General features: G+C 33.6%; 1 protein-coding gene across 2 annotated transcripts; it reads left to right on the top strand.

Annotated features, from left to right (window-relative positions):
- The first annotated feature begins 591 nt into the window (after window positions 1-591).
- LOC126814484 (ubiquitin carboxyl-terminal hydrolase CYLD) lies at window positions 592-27,807 on the top strand. Of its 2 annotated transcripts, XM_050539641.2 has the most exons (14): window positions 592-684; window positions 1,022-1,496; window positions 2,606-2,941; window positions 4,780-4,903; window positions 6,112-6,537; window positions 9,074-9,231; window positions 10,350-10,759; window positions 15,148-15,239; window positions 16,507-16,573; window positions 17,998-18,118; window positions 19,639-19,747; window positions 21,414-21,532; window positions 22,806-23,055; window positions 23,716-27,807. In XM_050539641.2, the coding sequence occupies exons 2-14, from the start codon at window positions 1,023-1,025 to the stop codon at window positions 23,907-23,909; spliced, it is 2,880 nt and encodes a 959-aa protein (XP_050395598.1). In that variant the 5' UTR covers window positions 592-684; window position 1,022; the 3' UTR covers window positions 23,910-27,807. The 2 variants fall into 2 exon arrangements, with proteins under 2 accessions (XP_050395598.1, XP_050395597.1); XM_050539640.2 differs by lacking the exon at window positions 592-684 and having other exon boundaries at window positions 908-1,496.

Below are 27,807 nucleotides of genomic sequence, written 5' to 3'. Positions count from 1 at the left end.
AATATTTCAGAATATATATAGCTGGATGCTCAGAATTTTGTATGATGATCCGAATTTTGACTTCGAAAAAAATACCGGTCTATCTTTACATTTAGAATATTGAAAAATTGGCTATGTTCAGGTTGAGAGCGCGCCCCTTTAGTATGATTGTGACAACTTTTACGAATAATATTTAAAAAGCTTATTCAATTACCTTTTAGAATATGTTTAGTTGGATCATCAGAATTTTGTACGATGGTCCAAATTTTGACACGGGATATTAACGGTCTTTCTCTTTAATTTGTTTAAAAAATTGGCCATGTTTAGGATGAGAGTGCACCCCTTTAATATGACTGTGCCAACTTTTACTAATAATATTTGGAAAGCCTATTTAATTACCTTTCGGAATATATTTAGTTGGATGTCCTGAATTTTGTAAGATAATGCGAAATTACACCTCTATTCTGGGGCTAAAGATATGGATAAAAAATAATATATTCTACTTTCATTTGATAGACGTTTCGTTGGATTTTATTGGTTGATGAAAATAGATGAGTTTGGGCGACTGTTGGCATAATTCTGAATAGGTTGCCACGAACAGGTTGCCAGCTGGATCGGTCGAATAGGTCGCTAGCCGAATAGGTCGCCAATTTGTGTTCGGAACACCATTCTTTTAATTGTCAGTGATTTTAGTTTTTTAAGTTTGTAAGTTTGTGCATTTATCATCATATGTTTGCGCAATAGGCCTATAACCCGGTGGGTGCTGGCCATAGAGTTATATATATATAACTCTATGGTGCTGGCGTGCCATTAAAATTAAATACAATTTATAAGTTTGGAATTTAAGGAACGGTATCCTGAATCCATTCTAATTAGAGTTGTTTCCCTTCCATTTAGTTAATTTCAATGAACTTCCGGAAAATCATCTAAAATTAGCTCAGAAATTTACCAGTTGTTGTATGAATGTAGGTTGTACAGACGTAGAAGAATTTAATTTTTGTTTTAATTATGTTGTTTTGTATATTTTATTGTATATATTGAGAATGAGTATCCAGCATAAAAGTTTTATTCTGCTGAGTAAAAAGACTGGTAAGAAACGGGATAAAGTTTCGTCGACGTTGATGAGACCAAAATCGAAAACGGAAGTTTTGCCAGGAACTTTGCTTCGATTTTTTGACGAAGTTACGAAAGGTTCAACCTATTATTTATGTTTAGTATCTGTGGATTCAGAACCGGTAGAGATAGAATGTATTCCCGGAGAAGCCGAAGAAATAGAACAACAAGTAATGGATTTATTACAGTCAATACCAACATGTTCTGACAGACTGGCTGTTTATAATGACAAGGATTGGTTATCCGAGGGTCTAGCAATAACACGTAGAGCTAAATCAAATGAAAGTTTGGATGAACCCGCCTATGTCAAATTAAAGATGGACAGTTGTCTTTCACCTGGGACAATCCGTTTTGTAGGAAAACTTCCAGATTTGAAAGGAATATATTTCGGAGTAGAGTTGACGGTAATTATTGTGATTCCTTACATCATGTATTATATATATATATTATATATATTTGTTATCTTAAGATTTGTCGATTCCATAGTCCATACACTGCCGAAACTCTTAATACATATTTTGCGGAATTAACTGATTTAAATGAATTGTCATGATAATTACATGTAGTTCAATCAGTTTTTATCTGCAGTGAAAACTATTCACTTTTTAGGGGTTTTTTTAATGACCAAACCATGAAAGTGAAAACTGCCTTATTATGATTCTTTGAATAAGCCTATCTTGTTATCCCAGGAAGATTGTTTCTTTCCCTTTTTTAAATTCTATAAATGTTATCTTTAAACCACTTCAAAAAAGGTTTATCATCATTCATAAAATGACATAATATTTCCTATTTTTAGAGCTACAATTCAGTGTATGACTAAATCATTTCATTCATTTCACCTGGTGTGAGTTATATATCTCACTAAGAAGATTTGTGAAAGTAGAACAAAAAGTAGAATATAATTGACCAGGAGTGCATTGGCCAACTGCATCTGCTCTCATTCATCAACTAATAGATATATCAGCTTACCTAAGATTCTGCTGGAGACATCTGCGTTCTCTTTACTTTAAAACTTATTAGGCCCAATAGTTAAGTAATAAATTAAAGCTATAATTTCATATTTTTAAGTTATATTTTGAAAATGTATTAAAATAAAGTCTTAAAATCTATGCTATGTATAAACAGTCCTACCTTGATAACGAATAATCCTATAATTCATCATTGCCAGTTGAGAAATTGGCAAAAATATCATTTTCAACTTGAAATTCAAACGTTTGAAGATAGCTATTCCATGGTAGGGAATAGAAAAACAAGGGAGGTAATTAGAAGGTAATTGTGTTATTATTTCCGGTATGAAACATTTTTGAGTGTGAGAATGATAACTATGATCGTATAATAGTGAATTGACAACCTGGTGAGCAAGACGTAGAAATAATTATGCTTTGACTTTCTTAGAAAATATGAAATTGTAGCTTTAAGTAAATATTTATTTTCTGATAATTCTTTTTAGGCCTGTAATGTTTTTTTATTTATTTTTTTATCTATTCACTATTAATACGTTTTATTATTGTAGGATCAGCTAGGAAAAGGAACTTGTGATGGAAAAGTAAGAGGTCATCAATATTTTAAATGTCCAAAAGACAGTGCCGTTTTTATTCCTATTAGTAAATTGCGTAAACTTAAAGAAGGTTTTGAACAGAGTGAATTAACAAAAGCCAAGGGCAGTCAATATAAACCTAGAAAAACAACAGATAAATCACATCCTGACTGTAGTTTGTTAATAGGAGATCGAGTAGTATGGATGAGAGATACTGGTAAAGCAGATGTTCAACCATTTGATGGAACAGTTAAATGGATTGGTATATTACCTGATGCAAAAGATCAAAGCTTAACTGTAGGGGTGGAGTTTGTAAGTTTAAAAACATACATGTACCAGCACAGTGTTATTGATGTATGTTAATGGTTAAACTGTTTGGCTTTGGGAACTTCAATTATTATGTTATACGGTATCTGATTTGGTAATCCCTGCATGAAACCGAGTACCAATGAAAGTAGAAAGGTCTGTTAAAGCCTCTGCATCATTTGCATTTTCAGAATCAAGTGTTATTGATTTCAGCACAGTGTTATTGATGCATGTTAATGGTTAAACTGTTTGGCTTTGGGAACTTCAATTATTATGTATACAGTATCTTCTTTGGTAATCCCTGCATGAAACCGAGTACCAATGAAAGTCGAATGTGTCGTCTTGGCTGTTAGGTTTATACTCATGACAAAAGAGCCGTAAACCAAAACAGACCAAAACTTTGCTCAAAACTGACAAAACTTTTATTCAAACCGACCATTGATTGGTTATAATGACCATAAAAGAACCAAAACAATGGATTACATATTTCTTATTTTATAAGAATCCAGTGATATATTTTAGATGAATTTTGACCACATTTTTGCTTGTTTTGATAAATGAATGAGATTTTTGGTGGTTTTAGTTTATGTCCAACTAGCTTTTATCATCGACATCAGCAGAGGATTTTGAATGTTGCTAAATTTTCAATTCGTAATATCTTTGTTAATATTGAACTGAATTCAAGAGCCATTTTTAGACTGATATTCCTTTTAGAACATCGTAGTGCAAGGGATTAACAATCCCTCAATTGATATTAATTATTCCTTTTTTATACGCCCACATTGAAATGTGGACGTATATTGCCGTCGCCCCCGTCTGTCTGTCGGTCCGACTCCATACATCATCAACAATTTCTTGTGAACGCTCTAACGCCAAAAGTTATCATCCAATTGTTTTAAAATTGATATATGTTGTTTACATTAGTGAGATGAAGAAGCCTATTTAATTTCAATCATTTCCGTTTATTACATCTAGAGTTATGGCCCCAGTTTCACTTTGTTGAACCTTGCGAACGCTCTAATGCCAAAAGTTAACATACAATCTTTGTGAAATTCATATGCAATATTTAAGTTAGTGAAACGAAGAAGCCTATTGAATTTCAACAATTTCTGTTTATTACGTCTAAAGTTATGACCCTTGTTTCACTTTATTGAACCTTTTGAACGCTCTAACACCAAAAGTTATCACCCAATCTTTGTGAAATTTATGTGCATGATTTAAATTAGTGAAACGAAGAAGCCTATTGTATTGAATTTCAGCAATTTCCGTTTATTACGTCTATAGAGTTATGCATCATTTAAATTTGTGAAACAGGTCTATTGAATTTCAGCAATTTCCATCAATAATTTCTAGAGTTATGGTGATTGTGAACGTTTGAATGACAAAAGTGATCATGTGATCTGTATGAAATTTATATGCATTATTTAAATTAGTATAACGAAAAATCCTGTCAAATTTCAACAACTTCTGTAGATTACTTCCAGAGTTGAGATCCTTGTTTCAGTTTGTAGAACCTTGTAAACCCTCAAACGACAAAATTTATAATCTGATCTGTATGGAACAGTCTTGTAAAGGCCCCCAATTACCTACAAAGGAATAAATATGCGACAACCCTTGTCGACCGCTCGGACGATTTAGCTGCTGTGGGCGTATGTTTTGTTGCCTGGCAACCTATCTTTAAGATTATTAGATTGTAGGAAAATATTCTCCTCTTCTATATAAACTGATACATTCCTGATGTACCATGATAATTATAAATCTTCATAGTTTTAGAAATATAATATTTAATTGTATTAATTTGAGTGCTATGACAAAAATGTCAAATTACCATTGTTTCCTTTCAGGACAAACCCATCGGATCTGGGACAGGAAAATATAGCGATCATCGTTTATTTTATGCTAAACAAAATCATGCTTCTCTTATTCCAATTCTGGGATTACTGAAAGCTGATGAATTTTATCCATCAGGTATGTCAAAATTGTTATTGGTACCGGGTATCTCAAGTTTAAGAGTAGGCGCAGGGGAACTGGAAATGATGAAATTGGTTCACCTCGCTCGCAGGTTTCTACAGTAAGCATACAGATCTGATCAAAGGAACTGTTTATTAGGATATGATAAACATGAATATACAGGGCTAATTGCTTACATTACATGGTTTGTTTAACACTTGTCAAGTGACACATCTTTCATCTGCTTGCAAATTGTATGTTTTTGTTTTAAATTTCAACATTAAAAGACAATATATATAGTGCATTATAGCAAATTATTTCAATGTGAATGACTTTTCTCTTTCCTTCTTTCCTACATGTCCCCTTGAGAATAGCTGCACTCAAATCTGTATACTGCATTACTGTAATCTCACAGAGAATATCTTATTCCAATATGCTGGTGTCTGACATCAACATAATTTGCTTATTTATATATTTAGGAGAATATATTTGTGCCACAATTTAACACTTGAGTACATTATTCAGTGTAACATGTGGTATGGGTATTTTACAAATGGCTACTTCAAAGTACTAGTCAACAAAATACTGCAGTATATCCAGGTCACCTTCCAGCGAAATACAAATGTACACTTTGTACATTGAAAGATGGAATAATTTTAATAACTAGGTTTCAGGTAATTGATGCCAATAGATGAAAATTAGTTATGTATTGATACATTATAAAGCCTACTTGAAAAATATTCCGATTGAAATGATGTCGATATGACAAAAAGTAAAACTCAAATTGTTCCATACTAAAGGAATAACACACATTGCATGACCTTTGTTTCACTTTATTGAACCTTGTGAACACTCGAACGCCAAAAGTTATCATTCGATCTTTCGGAAATTTATATGCATTATTTAAATTAGTGAAACTACTGAAACAAAGAAGCCTATTAAATTTCAGCAGTTGATTTAAGGTATTAAAAACGGTTAAAGTACTGTCGTCTCCAAACAGTATTGTTTACATTATATCCGTGTTGATATTTGGAGCTCTGTTTAAAGCGTAATGATATTGTTACGCAGTTAGCTATTGATTGTTAATTGGACTATGGCCAGTCATGATTTGGAACAGAAATTTGCTTCCTTTACAGCAGTGTTAAGTGGGATTAGCTCTAATCAAACGAAACACTGCGAGGAGTATGATACTGTGCTAGATTGATAAGTTTGCTTTTGTATTACAGGAGTTGCTAATAATATAGATGCTGATAGTGGAATGTATACAGAATCAACACCATATTCTAATATATTACCAGATCCTAGTGATACTAATAGACGACCCCAAGTACATTCATATACAACCAATGATATTCAAACTTCAAAACCTGAAAAACAAACATCAAAAACTGAATATATTTTCAGGAAAGATAAATCTGATTATTCCCTTGAAAATTATTCTAGGACTCCTATTGAGAATTTATATACCCATAGAGGTAGTAGCTATGATGATAATGGTAGATATCATTCATTAATTCTTAATAACAGTGAGAGTATCAACAGGAGACCTGGTAGATCCACTTCTGATACACATTTCGGAACAAATGTTTTAAATGAAGCTGACTATAAAGAAAAAGGACTGAATCCAATGTACGAATATTCTCGTCTTCAAGGCAAGTCTTAAAGGAGCTTAACATCTAACTCAATATTATCCTTGATATTTTAAATTAAAAACATAATTAAAATTCAATGTTGGCCCATTTCAATGTTGTTACCTTACCGTAAAAATATGTGGTCCTAATATCCATTATTTAAAGAGCATATAAAATGACCACAAAATTATATGTACTTATAGCTAGTGTTTCTATATACACTTTACAACAGTTTCACAACAATCTGATTAAAATTAAATCGATATATTGCCATTTATGTGTTGGATGCTCTAAAACACTTTTCAATTTTTCGATTACAACCTTAATCCGGTTGATTTGCACAGGGACTACACAAACGATATTACATTAATAATTATTGATGGTTCAGTTAACATACTGACTTAACTAATCATTACCTAATGCTACAAATAAATGAACACTTTAGGCAGAAGAATTGTTACGAGCGGACCGTTCTCGTCTTGAATTGTTATAGATTACAAACTTGTGACTGGAAAACTTGGCAGTGAATTTTAAAATGCTGCATTGTCTTTGTGTTTTTCCAAGTTGTGGAAATTCCTACAAACAAAAGGGACATACTGCACATATTTTCTGATTCACAACAGTATCTAACCAATTTGTATTCATATCACACTTCAATTTAAATTTGACCCAGAAACTAATCAATACTTTCCCAATCTATCATATACAATACATAAATTAAAAGTTAATATAGAATGAAATCAAGCTGCTCTGGAATTCATCCCATTAAGTTTGATCTCCTAAGCTTGTCTCCATTTTGCAACGATGGCTGTTTCAATAAACCTTATTTTAATTCTGTCGTGGCAGCTTTTTTTGATGATATATACAAACTAAATTTGATTATGCAATCAATTCAGGTGCTAATTAAATTATTACTTGTAGAGATTAACAGATTAACTTATTCTACTGTATGGAAAAAGTGTAATATACATGTGTAAAGTTGTAAATAATAAACAAAACATATGTAACTAAACTAATGTATGAAACATAGTGTACAATTTTCGTTTTGATTCTAAATTAAAACCCTGGAAATAAGAATTTTTCGCCCATCTTGTAGTTTTAATCGGAAGCCTATTACTGCAGATGTCTTGTTGGATTATTTGAATTCTTTTGATTAAAATGGCATGGGGAATATTGCTACAGCATTGGTTATGGCATTTATAAGACAAATTCTAAATAGGATCTAAAATTAAAGAATTATTAATAAGTTATGCTAATTTGTCTCGCTCATTTCATATTAAACAAATTATTCTGTAGTTAAAGTAATGGTGTGTCACTTGCATTCTTTCGCTAAAAATCCACCCTAAATTAATTATGAATGGATTTAAATTAAATTTCTGTGTATATAAACACTGGCTTTCAGTACATATTGTTTTATTATGGCACATTTTATGTGCTTTGTAAGACACATCATTTTAAAATCAGTACACAACGTCCTGTACTCTGTTGTTTTGAGTGTCATTTGTAATGAACAATTGTAATGTCCTACAAGACAGTGAGGTAGTAATTAGTAATACCTGTAGAATGGACTAAGCAGGTTCAATTGGGACTGTTCACATATTTCACAGAACCTAACTGATTAGAATTTACAATAAAACTTTTAAAAATTGAATGTAGATCACTTTATTTACATTCATATTACATTAATATGTGCTTTTAGATCCAATTTCGTCTATTTTAAGGTTCCAAAGATTAGAGCCATAAGCCCTTTAACAATCTCTTTTTATAAAATTTCTAAGAGACAATAAGAAATTGTGTCATAACCGGTTTTGTCAAGATAGCGGTGTCTGTGATTCTCCTAAAACGGCGAATGGCAAACGCCAAAAAGTAGGGATAGTGCGACTTGATGATCAGGATTCTTAAAGAAGACATGTCTTTAAATGGCATTTAAAATATACATTTCTTCGTTTCGTTGTGAATTTTCAGGTGGTTCTACTTTTTACAGCAGAATAAAAAATATGCAGGGAATAAAGGAATCCCTATCATCAAGTCACATTATCACATTATCACAGACATAGCCAAGATAGTTGTGTTTTAAAATAAAAACTGACATCATTTTAAATACTATTTTTAGATGTGGGAATTTATGACACAAATAGCTTGAATACATTTGTAATTTCCTGGAGGAAAACCCCACCATAACAAAGAATGTGATCAGTTATCTCCCTTATATCCACTCTACCTCTTTTCATTGTGACTCTAGAAGAAAACAATGTTGTTGTTCTATATTGTTCTATATATTAAATCAAAGGTTTATGTGTCATTCTGAATCAAAATAACTGTAAATGTTACATATATTTAAAATGGTAAAGGCTGTGTAAAAGCTTTACTGCTTTTGGAATTAGTTTCCTGTTGCATCTTATTTTGAAAACCAAATTCAATGTAGAAACTACTAAAAGTCCATTTAATTCAACATGTAGTTTTTGATCTTACCTGAAACTAAGATGTCGAGTACTTTTACATCTTGTTTTGTATACTTTTAAAACAAGTAATAATGCATTTGTTTTTGTTTATTTAGATGAAGAAAGAGATATGACTTCTAAAAGTAGACCGACTTTAGTTGATACTGATCTTTGTGAAGGATGGAGGGTAGTGGTACCATTAAAACAACCAGTATATGGTGTGATAAGATGGATTGGAAGATATGATGGGAAAGAGATGGCAGGAATAGAAACGGTAAGTTGACTTATACTAAAGTACAGAAAAATGAATGGATTGAAATTATTTTATTTTACTAGGATACTTCCCATACAAGGGAATCACCACCACAAAATGTACCGGTACTTAATATTTTCACTTGTATTTTTTGTGTTGGATAAGCTTATACTGGTATTTAGTTTTTACAGGTCCACATGGTCGTATATTGCCTCTTTCGGTCCTCTGTCCACAATTTCTTGTGAACACTTTACAGACTACATTTATTAGGACTGAAACGATACGTTGTGCCATGATATGATACAGTATCATGTCCTAGCCCAAAGATACAGGTACATAACGATACACATGCATTTACTGTGAAATTCATTAAATTTTGCTTGAAATAAAAGAAAAAAAAATAATGTTTCAAAGTTATATTGTTTACTAATCGATAAGTTAAAATTAAGATCTAACCAATATTTTTGGCACTATTTTTTAATCAAATTGAATCAAAATACACAATTATTGACTCAAAATTTTGCAGACTAAATGGTCCCACACTTTAGATCAGTAAGATGCAGGTGGATTTTCGATCTCGACTTCACCCAGTGTAATACTACTGACATGGACGTAATAGTCAAAGAAAAATACCCCCGAATGTTAAACATAAACTCAACACGGTAATCGCATCGGAAAATCGAAATGACTGTGAAATGCGATTTTATTGGTGTAAAATTTATGGCTTCCGGTATTTTGAACAATATTGAATTTCAGCAATTTCTGTTTTTTAACTTATACAGTTATGGCCCTTAATTTACTTTGTTGAATCATGTGAACACTCTAACGACTTAAGTTATCATCCGATCTGTATTACATTTACATGCATTATTGAAATTAGTAAAACAAAGAAAGAAATCTATCGTATTTCAGAAATTTCCATTTATGACTTCTAGAGTTATGGCCCTTGTTTCACTTTGTTGAACCTGTATGAAATTGATATTGGTATCTTGTAAATGCTCCTATTACCTACAAAAGTATAAATAGGTGACAACCCTTGTCGACTGCTCAGACGATTTAACTGCTAAGGATGACCGCTCAGACAATTTAACTGCTAGGGGTATATGTCTCATTACCTGGCAACCTATCTTTTATTTCAGGATGAAGAGGCTGTAGCTGGTACTGATGGAACCTTTAACGGTCATAGATATTTTAACTGTGCCCCAAAACATGCATTTTTTGTTCCACTTGTTAGATGTCTGAAAGATAGACGCTTTTATACAAGTTTAAGGAGCATGTCGGCTAATGGATTTGGTTCATTAGAGACACCCGATATAGATGCAGATATTTCCCCACCGACATCATTAGATCGTGATTTAATTTGTGGTAAAAGCCGTGGAATACAAGGACATCATAATTCATGTTACTTAGACTCAATGTTATTTTCTATGTTTTACTTTACGCCTGTTTTTGATGATATTTTATACCGGACTAGAAGACCAACAGATATGGAACCTTATGAAACAGTACAAAAAGTTATTAAAGATGGCATTGTGAATCCCCTAAGACGGTAAGTTGGTGGGGGGGGGGCTGAATGTTCTAACGTTTGCACCAGTGATGGGATTTCAAACCGAAAATAAAGGGACATAACTCTTAGCATTATTTAAGCAGGCAGTTTTAGACCACACACAAAAATCACGTGTCAACAAAATATTCAGATTTTTACGTAATAAAAAATAGGTGCATCTCGTTATCTTTCATAGTTAATTCCCGTATGATATTCAAATTTATGTCAGTAATATTCCTACATAATTACATGATGTAGTAATATGATAGAATGAATGCATGCCGACTACTGCCGACCCGTCCTGTTTCAAATTCCTCCAACATTACCCTATTTTTCGGGTCATAAGTTGATACATTTTTCAGCAGAAGTCTAGCATTCGTCTTATACTCCTTTTCAACTTACATACAAAGGTAAAAAAATAACATCCTGAAATTTATTTGGCAGTAAACATCGCTCTACCACAACGATTGAGTGACACATCTGCTAATGACACCATTATCAACGATAATCGGGGGTTGAGTGGTAGATATATATACACTCAGTACCCTATATTAATTTTGGAATTTTGAATATTATTCACCATACCTTGATGTCCTGGTCGGACAATTTAGGACGTTTGGAAAATAGCGTCGGACATGTCTGGAATATACGGGCAAAATCTCATCACTGGTTTGCACTGTTGATCAAGACTTGTCTAGTGTTTGTGGGTTCAATCCCTGGCTAGTTCGTCGCTTGTCTGACATTGTGAGTTTTCTTAGGTTTCTCTGGTTTCCATTTATTATTAAAGGACCTTACAAGTAAGTGAATTATTGTCTCCCGCCTTTCAAAGAAAGCAGGGGACTATTAAAATATCTGTCACACTCTTTGGGACACAATAACTCTCATTCTAATTGAGCTAAAATGTTCAAACTTGGAGTATGTTTTTATTAGGTGAATACCTTGATGGAGTTTGAAGATCATCATTTTCTGCCTAGGCTAAGCTTTGGAACACAATAACTTTGGTTCTAGTTAAGTGAGACTGATAAAAGTTGTATAGTTTCATTACATCAATACCATGACTAAGTTTGATAATGAGCATTTGATTGGTTGAGACTTTAGAACACAATAACTCTCCTTCTAATTCGGGTAGAATGTTCAAACTTGGTGAAGGTGTTTATTAGGTGAATGCCTTGACAGGGTTCGAAGATGGGCATTTTCTACTAGGCTTAGCAAAGATAAGCAATTTGATTGGTTGATGCTTTGGGACATAAGAACTTTAGTTCTAATTAAGTGAGACTGATGAAACTTGGTGTATAGTTTCATTGCATCATTACAGCGATAAGCAATTTGATCGGTCAAGACTTTAGAGCTCGATAACTTTGAATGACAATGGCAGACATTGCATTAACGCAATTTTTTCAAAATGAACGGAAATATTGACAGACGCTGTGTAATTTATACACAGAAAATTTCCTAACGTGTTAATAATTATGTTATTGTAGGCCTATGTAGTAGTTTGTACACTACGTCATCAATTTATGTGCTTCACGTGGCATTTACATACCGCTACTGTACATAGTCTCTGTAGGTTTTATGTTTCCTCTTATAATTATATGGGGGTTGGATGGCCGAGCAATAAAGGACATTTCATATAAGACTTAGGATTGGCTAGAACACGATAAACTGTTTACGTTCAGCCAATCAAAAATTGGCTTTTGTAGTGAGGGGGGTTGGATGGCCGAATGGTTAGCATGTGCGTGCTGTGTCATAAAGCCTGTCATTGAGTCAACTGGCGTGGTTTCGAATCCCCAGTTATACGTGACAAGGAGTAGGGTCGCCGGTCCAATCTCGTGGGTTTTCTCCGGGTCCTCCTGTTTCTCCCACTGCTAAAGACCCCTACGCGCAAGCAAATTATTGAAATAAAATTTTTAAAAAAACATGTTAGTCCCGAAATGACCTAGTTTGTGTCGAGTGGACGTTAAACCCCATTTCTCTCTCTCTTTTGTAGTGATAGTTTGCTCTTTACTTCCTGTCGAAGTGAAAGATTGAAATGACTGTCATCAACTATAGATACGTCGTCAACCTCCAGTCTTCATCAGACTAAATAAAGTATCAATACGATAAGAACGCTTAAAATAGGGTTGTTCAAAATTGATTTTACTGGCTTCTATTGAGTATTTTGAGAGGCTCTAAGTCACGCAGATGTAGAGGGCAAAAACACAAAATTTTGGAATGTCTGCGTTTTTTTACGCAACTCAAAATTGATCCACTTCGACCTCTGGACAATGGTGAAACTTTGTGTATAGTTTTCATTACATCAATACCTTGACTAAGTTCGATAATCATCATTTTCTGCTTAGCCAAAGAAAAGACTTCCATCTGATTGGTTGAGACTTTGGAACACAATAACTCTCCTTCTGATTGAGGTAGAATATTCAAACTTGGTGTAGGTGTTTATTGTATGAATGCCTTAATTGAGTTCGAATATGGTTGAGACTTTGGAACACTATTACTTTGGTTCTATTTGGGTCACAGTGGTGATATTCAGAATAAAAATTCATTATATCAATACCTTGACTAAGTTCGATGATGAGAATTTTCTGCTAAGGCTAAGTATAGCGATAAGCAATTTGATTGGTCAAGACTCTGCTTTTGATTTAGGTAGAATGTTTATACTTGGTGTAGATGTTCATTAGGTGAATATATTGACTGAGTTGAATGATTAACATTTCCCACTAAAGCTAAGCAGAGCTAAGCAATTTCATTGGTCTATGCTTTGGGACAAGATAACTTTGATTCTGCCTGATGGAGAGTGATGAAACTTAGTGTATAGTTCCACTACTGGGTACTTAAAAACCTTGAGTTCAGTTGTGAACATGTTATGCTTAGACTAGGTATAGATAATCAAAAAATGCATGCACAATTAATGGATATATGTCATCTATTTATTTTGGGATTGTGGTGGGGGGACATCAGCCCCACTGTTGGCTTGCTGAACCAAAGATATACATGCTTGTCCCAAAATTACCTACGGTATTTGCTTTAAACACCATCCATCTCTTTAAAATGGTTAGATAATGGAAAATAAAGAGTATCCTGCATTATTTATTTAAAACAGTCGGCCCCCAAACTGCCTAATTTCTCAGTAATTGGATATGATGTACATATATAGTAAATGTCGGATTCTGCTTGTAGTTGTGAATCATTTTTATCAGATATAGCACCTTAAATATCAACAATTAGTGCCTCAAAGTATAATTGGCAATAAGAAAACCTTTCACAGATACTCCAAAAACACGAACGTATCCTTTCTATACTACATTTTACAACACAATCTTCCTTTCGGGAGTCGGTCTGTTTTCTGCCAAGCTTATTTATTCAGACATAATAAATGCATGGAAATATTGGTCATCTGTCAGGAAAACGTGACTACTATGTCGCGTGTCTTCACTCTTCTCTCTATTGCTTAATAGTCTGAACGTAATATTCATGATTTTCAATGTTAAATAACTTTTCCAATGATCATAACAATGCTCGAAGTTTTTACGTAATTAGTCGGATGCTGCCGATTTGCGAAACTGAAATTTTGACATCGCGCGCTTGCATTGATCTCATATTCACATCAATGCACAATAAAACATAATTCTATTGTGAATGTTAAGAACAGGATGAACAACACTTTATTTACATGTATTTTTAATTAAAGATACATTATGGGAGATAAGATAACGAGATGGCAGTTCTCGCTGAAAATTTCAGTCAAATTGATCCACTATGAGCCGAGAAAGAAGCGGGTGAAATTTTGGCATAGTCTCGGTCATCATTACTAAAATCATTATAATAAACAGCTTAGTCTCGATTGTCCACTTTTATTGATTTAATTATCAACGGCCGTTAGCGGCATATATGAATCTAATCCAGCCAACATCGGTCAGGCGTTAATGAGTACACATCTCTCTATGTATTTGGTAATTAGGGAATTAACATTTCTAATATAAATTCAGTCACTGTGACGTCATTGACGTTAGAGGGGTTTAAGAGTGTTTTCGATAATTGACAAAGTCATTTTTGCGGGTGATCTATAATTGCAACTTTGAGTGATAATGGCTCAATTAAGTTTAATCAGATTGATGTGAACTTGCCGTAATATGAATCTAGTAACCACTGGCTATAAGTACATAACATTTTGTTTGGCCATTTTTAAAGTGTAGATGTACACACTATCCATCTAGTCAGCAATGGGAATGCCGGACTGGCCAAATGCTAATATGGTATACAATATTAACAGGCTTCATTCATTGACGCACACATACACCCAACATATTTACAAACACATATACATACTATTATCCAAGTAATTGGTTTTGTGGATTTTGACTTTTTAACTTAATATTATAATATGTATATTTTAGTAATCATTATGTGAGAGCTGATAAAGTGATGAAGTTACGAGAATTATTAGATAAACATAGCTCTATACTTGGAATGATGAACGAAGAGAAAGGTGAATATCATTTTCACTTGAAATTGAAATGGTTATGATTTTGTATCAACATAGATCTGAACAAATATTATAGATAGAACATACAACATCAAGATAGAAAACATTGCAACATAAAATTATTGCAATCTGCCAAAACCCAAATCCTGTCATATGGATAATGAATCGATGCCAGAAATTATTATTGAATGATCTCCAGCTGCTTGATTATCACTGTAAGATAATATGATCATAAGGTATTTTTAGCCTTAGGTCCTCCCCTCTCCCTGTTTACGTTCAAACTTACGAAATCTTGTGATGGGAATCTCTGAGAAAGGGGTTAATGGCATTTTTAGAACCCTGTAGAATAAAAAAGAACCCTACCAGATCAAGGTAATATAAGAAGCCTCTATGAGGTGTTTTGTTGTTTTAAGGTATCTGGAGACATAGAAGTAATAACCTGGGAGGTTGGGAGGGCTAAGCTCCACCCCGCAGTCGGGTAAACAATTTTGGGGGGGTGATCATCAATTTTTTTGTTCCCTGGCTAAATGATGAAAGAAATAAAATTTTAGTGGATATAAAAGGAAAAATGTGAAACAATCTGATTAAAACACAGATTCTATTTCGTTTCGTTTTTTATAGTTCAAAATTTCGTTTTACTTGTCTTTACTACACTAGGATCTGAAAGAGTTGTTATATTACCTGCGTTCTGGTTGAAGTGAGGGATTAGCCAATGAAACGGTCTGTTACGGCGAGTTCTTGGTATGTGATGCACGGAACTGTGGGTAAACCACTAGAAACGTCAACGCTAATTGATTAATCAATTTCTGATGTCTTAAGGTCAAAAGTTGCTGGTCAGATCTTCATGTATTGTAGGCCATCGAAAGTATAGAAAAACGAAACAAAATATAAATATGTATTTTTGTGAAAATAATTAAATCCCGCAAAATAAGTGACAAACAGAAATATGTGAGTTTTACTGACGATTGAGTGGGGTAATGCAATTCCTAACCAGAGTTTCAGAAAATTACACGATTCTGATTTTGATTGAAGGTGCCTAGTTCTCCGCCAGGCGCTACTTTTTTTTAGATTTTACTACAGTTATTTTATGGTAAAGTTGGGGGGGGGGGGGAGGCGGAGGGATGGTTAGCATGTGCGCATTGTATCATAAGGACTGTCATTGAGTCAACTGGTGTGGGTTCGATTCCCCGGTTGTACAGACACTTAACCCCCCAGAAAATCAGCCCTTATGCCTATGTCTGGAGATATGGAATATTTAACTTTGTTTTAGACCCAGAGGAATTTTTGGTTGCTTTGCTTGGAGACGTGATGAAAGCAGATCCATTACTTCATCTAAGGTAAAGTTACTAATTATGGCAATGGATGTGAAATGAAAAATAATATCTTCAGTTAACATCTTTAAAATTACATTTTTATATGCCCACATTTTCATGTGGATGTATTTCATCGTCACTGTCGTACGTCCACTTGTCCATGTGTCCGTTCACATTTGTTTGTGGATACTCTACAGTTCACAGTTTATATCCAATTTTGATGAAATTTGGAATGTGTATGTTTATGTCCCAAAGAAATCGAATGGGTTCGATTTTGTACTAAAAATCACGGTTTTATCAGGTGGACCCTCCATAGGTCACAATTTTCATTTGATTTTAAAAACAGTTGAAAGATATCTGCGTCACACCAATGATCAGGAACGAGTTCAAATTTCATGAAAATCAGATTGAAACTTTCTGTAAAAATGGACCCTCCCCTTTTAGCAAATACCCCCCACCTTTCATACAAAATATGAAATATGTACAAAGTTTGTAGACCCTCTTAGAGCTCACAATTTCAATCCGATATAGATTAAACTTAAAATATATATTAATGAATATTTTTCTAATTCGATTGGAAGCAGTTAAACAATGAGAGGATGAGCCCTATTGCTTTCCCCTGTTGTTTGTCAATTTATTGAGAATTTGTTATACATATTGGTATTAAAAGAGAAATCTAACAATTTTTATTGCTGGATCTTAACAGGCAAAAATGGATCAAATTATATAGACCTCTGCATTCATCTATGTTTACATTTCTTTACATTCATTCATATTGGATTTTAAATCAAATCTCGTTAATATTTAATAATGTCTTGTCGAAACACTGTTACTTTCGACAAACTTACTTTCCAAAGCATAATACATTTTTTTGTTGACAATGCCATATTTGAGGTTGGGGATCAGATTATACAAACCAACACTGATGAAGTAGCTTAAATTATACCTTCCAATACATTAATGACATAATACCACTCAATACCACTCCTCTTTGATAACGTAACTTTCTGTATCCCGCTGAAATAGTGCTAAATAAAGAAAATACTGGCTGCATAGCTACCTCTGTTATTGACTTAATAAATAATAATAAATTTAATGTCTGAATGTTTGACAAAATGCTAATTGGCAGACCCAGATCCATTCACATGATTTGATAATACTTTTGTTGTTTACTGTTTGCAATGTCTTTGTGTTTTATACATGGGTTTCTGTTTGTAGGGTGTGGTTCTCTTGCACTATTATAATGTTCTGTTTATGAATTACATTTCACCTGCTTTAATGAATGATTGCATATTTTAAATGAATTATGCAAACCTAACAACTGCAATATTTAGTAACATAAATTTTGACAGTTGAGGTGGGGAGTTGAGACTTAAAACTGAATTACTTCAAAAAATTGAGAATCTGCCTGGGAGAATCTCTGTAATTGTAATTAACTTGCATTTCAGTTCCGGTGAACATACATATTTTTATCAATTATTTATGGAAAAAGATGACCACCTGTTATTACCCACAACACAGCGTCTAGTAGAAATATCATGTTTACAAGGAAATGTTAAATTTAAGGAGGTACGTAAAATGTCTTGGAAGGTTGAAAATCAAATAAAACATGACACAATTATATAGGGGAGCTTATGTCAACCTTACAACTGAGAGCAACTGGCATTTCGGCAACTGGCTTTAACTGAATGCAATTGAAAAAGTAGGGGTGATGATTTTCCGTTTCAGAAAATAGCAAATTCCGTTTTAAGTATTTTTAATTCCGTTATTTTCCGTTTCAGAGCTGACCATATTCCGTTTTTTCGAGATAAAATGTTATTTTATGAATAAATGAATAAAACATCTTAAAATGCCTTTTATTACAAAACGGATCATTTTAAACCAATGATAACAAATGTTGAATTGTGAATGACTTGTAATGTTCAATGACTAGTTATTCTTTAAACCTGTTTTCCGAATTAAATAACAGAAAATTACATCTTGTGAGCTCGTTTCATTTTTTTAGCAGACGAAGCCATTTTTCTCAGCTGCTAGTTGTAGTCGCGATTTATCCAGACATCTTCGTAGTTACTACCATTTCTTCGAGAATAAGGGCTGGATTCACAAGGCTACGGCATATTTGTGATGTCACGTGGTTAATGCAGATAAACACGAGTCACGAGCCTGGCAGTAAAATAAGAAGTAAATGAAACGATTTTTACTTTTATGAAGTGACAGATGTTTTTTTTAAGACATATATATACATTACAATGTTTAATTCAAGTTCAACTACAGAGTAATTGTATACAGGGATACATGAAAGACGGGTTTTCGTTTCGAGTAAAATTATGATTCCTAAATGATGAAATGAAAGAGGCTAAATACTAAAATAGACAGTAACAAAACCACGCGATATCATTCAATATTTCCGATTTTTATGAATAAAAAGATGAAATACTTGGATAACTGCAAAATTGTTTTGAGTTTGTGTTTAGTATCAGCAAATATCGGCTTTTCCGTGTGAGATTTCAAATTCCGTTTTGAGTGGACAATTCAGCGATTTCCGTGTTTTTTCCGCGATCACCCCTAAAAAAGGTCAACCTGAGCGACTCTTACAACTCAAAGCAACTAATTCCAGTCATTTGCCTATGTTTATCTTTCTGCAACTTACTTCATCTAGTGGCAATTGTTGCTGTCGACATGAGCACTTGTCAACTCGTTTCCATGGAAATAACATCATGTGATAAGAGACATGTGTCATGTGACAATAAATAAGCAAAATAGAAGTGAACGAAGACACTTGTTTCTTCTAAGGTAATCACATGATGAACGAATTAACAGTCACATATTAATTGTTAATGTAAATAGTTCTGAGTCGACATGAGTACTCTGAATTAAGTTGCTCTCAGTTGTCCTTAGTTCCTGATGTGATCGACATAAGGATGCACGCTTGCAACTAACTGAAACTAGTTACTTTTAGTTGTAAAGTCCCCCTTATAGGGTACAAGTTTTCTCATCTTCATATTTACTGTATTTCTTTGCTTTTGTTGAGCAATGTGATTTTTCATCTATTGTTTTTAATTTTTGTAACAAAATTGATTTATTTACAGGTTCCTTCATGTTTGATAATTCAGATGCCACGTTTTGGTAAAGATTATAAAATGTATAGAAGAATTATTCCTAGTTTAGAATTAGATATATCAGATATTTTAGAAAACAGTAAGTTATTCCTTTTACATATCTCAATTGTCACATTCTAGAAATAAAACTAAAGATGAAAGAAATTATTGACCCTATTTCCTGAAGCTGACAACAATAACTAGAAATGACCGATAGGTAAATCTGTTCAGTACACTCTTTTCAGGTGAGGGCACATGTTGTACAGTTGTACAAATCCATGTACTTTTTATACGCCCACATTTTCATGTGGGCTTATTATTGCCTTCGCCTCTGTCCGACACTGTACAGGTCACAATTTGTATCCGATTTTGACGAAACTTTTCTTTCAATATTGGCATGTATTGTACCATAACTTCATGGATTATTATAAAAAATCATATTTTTAGCTTGTGGACACTCTAAACATCACAATTTTTATACGATTATGATGATACTTAATATTCGTGTTTATAACCCAAAGATCTTGGTTCCTTTCGATATTCGCGCATATTGGATCGTAACTTCCTGAATTATGTCCCCCTGTTTGTACGAAAAATCATGTTTTTAGCTTGATCCGATTTTGATGAAACTTGAAATGTATGTTTATAACCCAAAGATCTTGGTTCCTTTCGATATTCACGCATATCAGAATTAAATTCCTGAATTATGGCCCCTGATTGTACAAAAAATCATGTTTTTTTAGCTTGTGGATTCTCTAGAGGTCACAATTTTTATCCGATTTAAATATTATCACCAATCCACCATAATGAATGTTGAATTCGAATTTCGGGAAAATTGAAACTAAACTGCCTGACAAAATGGTCACTCTTTGTACGCAAATTGTGTAAAAGTATGTAATACGAAGGTTGTGGACCTCTAAAGGTCACAATTTTTATTCGAGTTTGATGAAACTTAGTATCTTTACATCTCAAAGATCTCAGTCCATTTCGATATTTGTGCATTTCAGACCATAAATTTCTGGATTATGGTCCCCGATTGTACGAAGAAATGCTTTTGTTTTTAGCTTGTTCTCTATCCATCTCTTGCAAAATGTAGGCATATCTTGCCTGGCAACCGCTGGTATTTTCTCCTTGAACGCTTGCCAAACTCACCCTGTGCCTTATCTACGCATGCGCCTAATACACCGAAGAATACAGTAATTTATTAGGGAGATAGGAGAAAAATGTAAATACCTGCCAAACTCACCCTGTGCCTTATCTACGCATGCACCTAATACACCGAAGAATACAGTAATTTATTAGGGAGATAGGAGAAAAATGTAAATACCTGATGCATTGATCACAAGCAGTATAAAATATCATATGTAGTCTTCAGCCTTTCAGAATGTAGAAAAGTCCTACAATATTACTGGGTTTTTCTTGAGGTAAACACAACAGGTTGTTTAATATCAAATACTAGCTACCATGTTCCTTGCCCTATTCTACTTTATTTAATACACAATCTTGCACTAACTATAAAATAGTAAATGTGTGGTAAACCATGATATACTGATAGTTGTTGATGTAAACCAAAGGAATAGCCATTATGGTTAAGTCTTTATTTAAGGTTAAACAGAGAACACCCACATGTTGTAAGATCAGAAATGAATACATATCATGAAATTAATGTTAACAGAAGAGGTATTGGGATGTTCTTGTAAGTCAAGTTGATATAATATGGATGAGAACAAATGCTACATAGATATTATATTGTTTAATTATTTCAGGTCCAAGAGAATGTAATATTTGTGGTCGATTGGCTGAATATGAATGTAAAGATTGTTATCAAGGAGCAGGTGTACCATGTTTAAATTCTACAGCTTTTTGTACAGCTTGTAAAGAAAGGGTAGGATTTTATATTATCTTGCATTAAATTTGGTTGCATATTGTTGTCACCTGTGTCGGTCTGTCCACCATCCCTTGTGCATGACCTTTAGGGTTATTGCTCTTAATCAAACTTCATAGACTGCTTATTGATTCTTGTTTGGCATCCTTGCACATTGAATCATGTCATTATTGAAATGCGTGTTATAGTTTCGATGCCGGTTTTGTGCATGACAAGGAGTAGAGTTGTCTGCCTAACATAGTTGTTACCCCCAGGTCCTCTGGCTTCTTTCCATTGCCGGGTCCGCCAGTTTTGCAAGCGAATTATTGAAATAAAATTGAACCATGTAGTACCAAAATGACCTGGTTTGTGTCTAGTGGAGTTTAAATATCTCCCTCTCTCTCTTTCTCTCTCTCTCTCTCTCTCTCTCTCCAGTGCTAATGACCACTATGTGCAACAAGTGCAACAAATTATTGAAATAAAGATATTCCATATGTTAGTCCCAAAGTGACCTATTTTTTGATGAATGAACCCTAAACTCATTTTTCTCTTTCTGTTTCTATGTCTTTTATACTCTCCCCTCTCACAACATTATTTATTAGTACCTTAAGTGGTAATATGTTATAGTACATAGACTTATGTAAAACTGTCAAGTTATATGACTCTAGCATTGGTGTTACCATTCGCATGTTTCAAAACTACTATTCTATGACTTGATTTTGGTGATCTAGTTTTATTCCTTCTAGTTAGACAATATTCTTCAAATTTAGGGATTTGAAAGAACTTTGTACTTAGATTAATAATCCAACACCAGATTGTTCGAACAAGTACTGTTGACAAGTATGGCTGCATGGCATGCATTAAGTGCCAAAAATCATTACTTGTTAGGAAAAAAATTAAATATTTTGAAAAAATATAGGAATCATACTACAGTATAATTAGAGGTAATTACTAGTCCATGTATAGTGTATCTATCTATATGTGTTTTTAGAACAGACATATTGGAAGCCATATCTTTGTAGGTTTCTTGGAAATTAACTTTGAAAATCAGCCTACATTGCAACATAGCTAAAATCCCTGTATTTCAAATGACACCCATGCCTGTTATTCTTCATCAGGTTTTGGTGTATGCGAATGCTCCTACTACCTACATAAGAACAAATATGCGACAACCTTTGTGAACTAGTTGGCCGATTTTGCCTCAGTATGAGTTTGTGGCAACACATCTTTTTGCCTTTATTTTGTTTTTTGCGTAAATGTTACAACTACAAATTAAAATTTATATTTTCTACAGAGTCATCAGCATCAATCAAGAAGAAACCATGTCCAAACAGAAATCTCAACACCATCTTGTTACTTAGACTTTATTCTGCAAAATTCCAAAAAGAATGCAAATAATGAACCTGAATATACAGTGCCACGAGAAAAAATGGAATTATTTGCTGTAATATGTATACAAACTAGTCACTATGTTTCATTTGTCAAATGTGGTAGTGGAAAAAATGCTCAATGGGTTTTCTTCGACTCCATGGCCGACAGAATGGGTAAGATATAAAACAGTATGGTTGAACAAATAAAAATAAGAATTAAATAAAGCTCCCCATGCTGCTATGTAAATTTTTAAGTTAGATTGGTTTCTATGATTTTACACTATTTTCGTCATGTTTCTCATTATAAGCCAGTCTATTCTTCCAGACATTTTTTTTGTACTCAGAATGGCTTAATCATTATATTAATATAGTACATGAGGGGTTGGATGGCCGAATGGCTAGCGTGTGCGTGTTGTATCATAAGGTCTGTCAATGAGTCATCTGGCATGGTTTCGATTCCCCAGTTGTATGTGACAAGGAGAAGGGTCGTATGTACAATCTCATGGGTTTTCTCCAGGTCCCCCGGTTTCCTCCCACTGCTAAAGACCCCCATGCGCAAGCAAATTATTGAAATAAAATTGAACTATATGTTGGTCCCGAAATGACCTAGTTTGTGTCGAGTGGACTTAAATATAAACTCACTCTCTCTCTCTCTCTCTCTCTCTCTCTCTCTCTCTCTCTCTCTCTTTCCACAGTACATATTTTTGGCTTTTGAGATTATTTGAATGATCTGGCTTGTTGTGCCATTTTTGTTAATCTTACTAGACTTAAGATTGAAAAAGTATGAATTGTCGACTTTAGCTTGTATAAAATATATTTCTATTGTTCTTATAGGAGAACAGAGTGGATATAACATACCACAAGTTGCGCCTGTACCAGACCTCACACAGTGGTTATCAGAGGAGAAGTTTGAACAATTGGCTACCACAAACGATGATGATAAACATATACCAGAACATATTCGCCGTTTATTGGGTGATGCCTATATGTGCATGTATCAAAGTTTGGATGTTATGAGGTTTAAATAGAACTTGTATTTTAACTAGTGTTTATAATGAACTATAAATGTTTGATATTTATTATTTATGGAATTGTTATAGTGGACATCACTTAAATACAGTATGACCACATTCTATGTAACCCACATTTTACACATTATTGGTGGACCCTTGCCAGACAATAGAATCCAAAAGACTCAACATATATCTATGACAAAAAACATAGCACTTTATTTAACCTGTCATGATTTGTAAAATTAACTTAGTTATGTTTTTATTTAGATTATGTCAGTTTCACCTATGTTGAAAGAGGATCAACAGATATAGTGTTTAGAATATGGCTTATTTAGAGTATGGTTGTAATATAAATATATCTATCAGAATAGACTTGTTTGATAAGGGGACTTGCTAGTATCTGTGATATGTGATCTGTTTTTACAACTAATGATTGTTTTATTCCTTTGTAAGAATGAAGGATAAAGCACGAGACTGAGCTTATGCTGGGGAAAGTAAAACCGAAGAAAATAACCTGAGAAAAAGAAAAAACGAGGTCAGCAGGGTTTTTTCTGAAGTCTTTCTTCCCCAGCATAACTGAAGGCGAGGACTTTATCTTGCTTATAAACCGTCTATGTTTACATGTACGCAAGATGAGAATATTCCATTATCCCTGTAAGAAAAAACCTACCCTGGAAGAATATAACCCGTTATAGGTTTAAAGAAAAACTTTCAGAAGAATAACCCCAAATGTCCCTGTATATATCCAAAGCCCCCCCCCCCCCCCCAACTTTTAGACCACAAGTTATTCCGGGCATAGAATATACCCCAAAGATCAAAGAGATTTACCGTTACAGGTTTATGACATGAAAGAAAGCTTCACTAGTATCAAACCAATCTCCACCCTTATAATAGACAGATACCCTAAAATATATACATACCAAATGGTCATACTTCTCTAACATTAATGAATACTTTTATATTTTTTTATGGTGGAACACAAATTTATCCGTCATCTGGAAAGAGATTTGACACATTTCTTCACTCTTTCAGAAATGAATGAAATAAATCAGATTACTTGCATAGTTATTGCCCTTGAGGTTTTAGATCTGGTTTAGACTACTTTATTGTTTGTATTACCGGTATTAGTGATATATAGATGTCTATTGAATTTTGTTTATTTGTGGTAATTATTTGAAGAGATACAGACAGTTGATAGTTCTATGTCTAATAATATATTTTAAAAGCTTGTTGATATTAAACAGTTAATGATTTATCAGACAGTCTACTATCTTTTGCAAAGTTAACAATAGCCATTGGTGTCAGTCATAAACGGTACTGGTTTTTTATGCACACTTGTTAAAATTCTGCAGATCCCTTTTATTTGCTGTGGGTCCCACTGGAAATCGCAATCATTTAAAATGATTTGGGCTTAGTCGGGTGTTATCATGGTTAGGTGCTTTTGAAAAGTTCTTTATTCTGAAGATTTCACCAATTCAAAATTATAGCCACTGCCCACCACAGGTCTGTTTTTACTATCATTAATCTTTAAGTGGAATTTAAGGATTAAGAAACACATGTACAAAACAGAATTTTTGTAGGAAAGAATGACTGGTTTTATTACGCAAGCACAACATTTCAACAAAATCCTAATGTTGTTATCAAGCCAAAGAGGATACTTGTCGAAACATTGTTCTTGTGTGATAAAACCAGTCATTGTTTCCCATAAAAATTGTGTTATATTATCATTGCTTATCTGCATAAAATTACAGAAGCCATTTACACATGTAGGTCTATATATCTCTAAATATTTGTTTAATCAACTGCAGAAATATGATGGGTTTGGTTCTTTTGCCATAGAATGAGGAAAATATGTGAAATGTCTTGGGAACATAAATTGTCTTGAAAAGATTTTGAACAGCATTAATGTTAATTTCAAATAAATCATATTTTTGCAATAAAACAATTGGTCTTTTAAATGTCTTTAAAAAAATGTTATTGGAATTATCCAATAAAAATTTACTGTCAAAAGAACTTGTATCAATTTCATGGGATTACTTTTGATTATATGATCTTCACTCCTTTGCATTTGGTACAGTTTGTCTTAAAGATTAATGAGGTATTTTACTGCCATCACCCTGTCCCTCTGTTGTCCACATTTTCTTTTTAAATCTGACAAAATATGAAATGAAATAGGGTTTAACATCCTACTGGTTTGCTCAGTCTGGACTAATGAAGACTGGCATACGCCATACAGTGTGCTATGAGGGAAATTTTGCTTGGGCAGCGACACTATGGCCTACTCTTATATCAAATGCCAACTGCCAAGGGATCTTTTACATGCACGCCAATGTATACACGGGACCTCAGATTTTCATCCCATCTTTACGACTAGACAGCTGTCCTTGGCAGGCCTACTGTCCTGCACCACTGACGACAAGGGGAAACCATGTCAGAAAATCCCAGTGAACTTTCTTGGCCAATGCATGGATTGAATGTCTTACCTACTTAGCCACCAGGGCTCCCCATCTTTAAAACTGACCTTCATTAATATGGTTTGTGCAGGAAAGTAGGATGTTAAACCCCATTTCATTTCGTTTTCAAAATAAGTGAATGAAAAAAGGCCTTTTAGACTTCTGTGATTTCTGCTAACATCCAGAGATTTTGATGTATACCGGTACTACTTTGTAGAATGTTGTGAACACTTCAATTATAAAGATTATCATCAGATGTGATTTAAATATTTCTTTATTATTCAAATAGTAAAACAAGGTGGCCTGTTGAGTCTCAACAATTTCTGTTAAGTTGTGAAGGGGGGGGGGAATGTGGATGGCCGAATGGTTAGTGTGTGCGCGCAGAATCATAAGGTATGTCATTGAGTCAAATGCCGTGGTTTCGATTCCCCAGTTGTACATGATGAGGAGTAGGGTCGTCTGTCCAACCTCGTGGGTTTTCTTCGGGTCCTCCACAAGCGAATTATTGAAATAAAAAACTGAACGATATGTTAGTCCCAAAATGACCTAGTTTGTGTTGAGTGGACATTAAACCCCATCCTCTCTTTATCTCTCTAGAGTTGTGATCCTTGTTCATTTTGTACAATTTTGGGAATGTTCTAGTAAAAAAAGTTATTTTGCCGATCTTGAAATTAATATCCATTATTCAAATTAGTGAAAAGAAGAATTGTATAGAATCTTAATAGTTTCCAGTAATTACTTCTTTGCGTTTTTTCATAAAATCGTGTAAATGCTCTACTAGCAAAAGTTATTGTCCAATCCGCTTGAAATCAATAGCACTGTTAATATTAGTGAATTGCAGAGTTTTATTTTGTTAATTACTTTGTGGAAACTTGTGAATGCTTTAACTGTAAAAGTAATAATGTGTTATGTTCTTTGTTTTGATTATTGCGATGAATAACAATTAAAACTATTTTTGGACAAGGACCTGCTCCCCAAGTGCTAATTATCAAGTTCTTCTTGGGGTGACACTCTTCAAAATGGACTAAGGCTCCAACAATTCAAGTATGATCAAGCATGCTTGTGCCTTGGACAATTGCACATTGATTGACATTCTTCAATTTTTAATAGGACGTCACAATTGCAAAATGGCATCCATGACATCATGTATGTTTCCTGGTCCATATCGTATTTGTTAATAATCACTTGAGAGTTGTTACCTGCCCATCCATTATGTCATAGAATCTTGTCAACTGTTTGAAGATTCAAAATCTGATCAAATTTATGGACTCCTTGGACAGCAGGGGTTTTTTTGTTCCGCAACTCATCTTTACTTGTAGTATAATTATTAGTATTTTTGTCTATATGGGCTATTCTAAATTAACTCTTGTAATAAACAGATTTTTATTGTCCTACCCAATTCTGACCCAAGTTTGCACATTTAATGTACATACAAGTAATAAATCAACAATACTAAAGAT

This window comes from Patella vulgata, chromosome 3 (assembly GCF_932274485.2).
Source record: "Patella vulgata chromosome 3, xgPatVulg1.2, whole genome shotgun sequence".
Lineage (NCBI taxonomy): Eukaryota > Metazoa > Mollusca > Gastropoda > Patellidae > Patella > Patella vulgata.
The sequence above is the reverse complement of the archived record's forward strand: the minus strand, read 5'-3'. Positions and strand labels throughout refer to the sequence as shown.

Bases quoted from the DNA above. Each gene is read 5' to 3' on its own strand.
- LOC126814484 (XM_050539640.2), top strand. From the start codon at position 939: ATGAATGTAGGTTGTACAGACGTAGAAGAATTTAATTTTTGTTTTAAT. The intron at 1,497-2,605 runs GTAATTATTGTG...TTATTATTGTAG, and splicing joins ATTTCGGAGTAGAGTTGACG to GATCAGCTAGGAAAAGGAAC. The intron at 16,574-17,997 runs GTAAAGTTACTA...CTTGCATTTCAG, and splicing joins GATCCATTACTTCATCTAAG to TTCCGGTGAACATACATATT.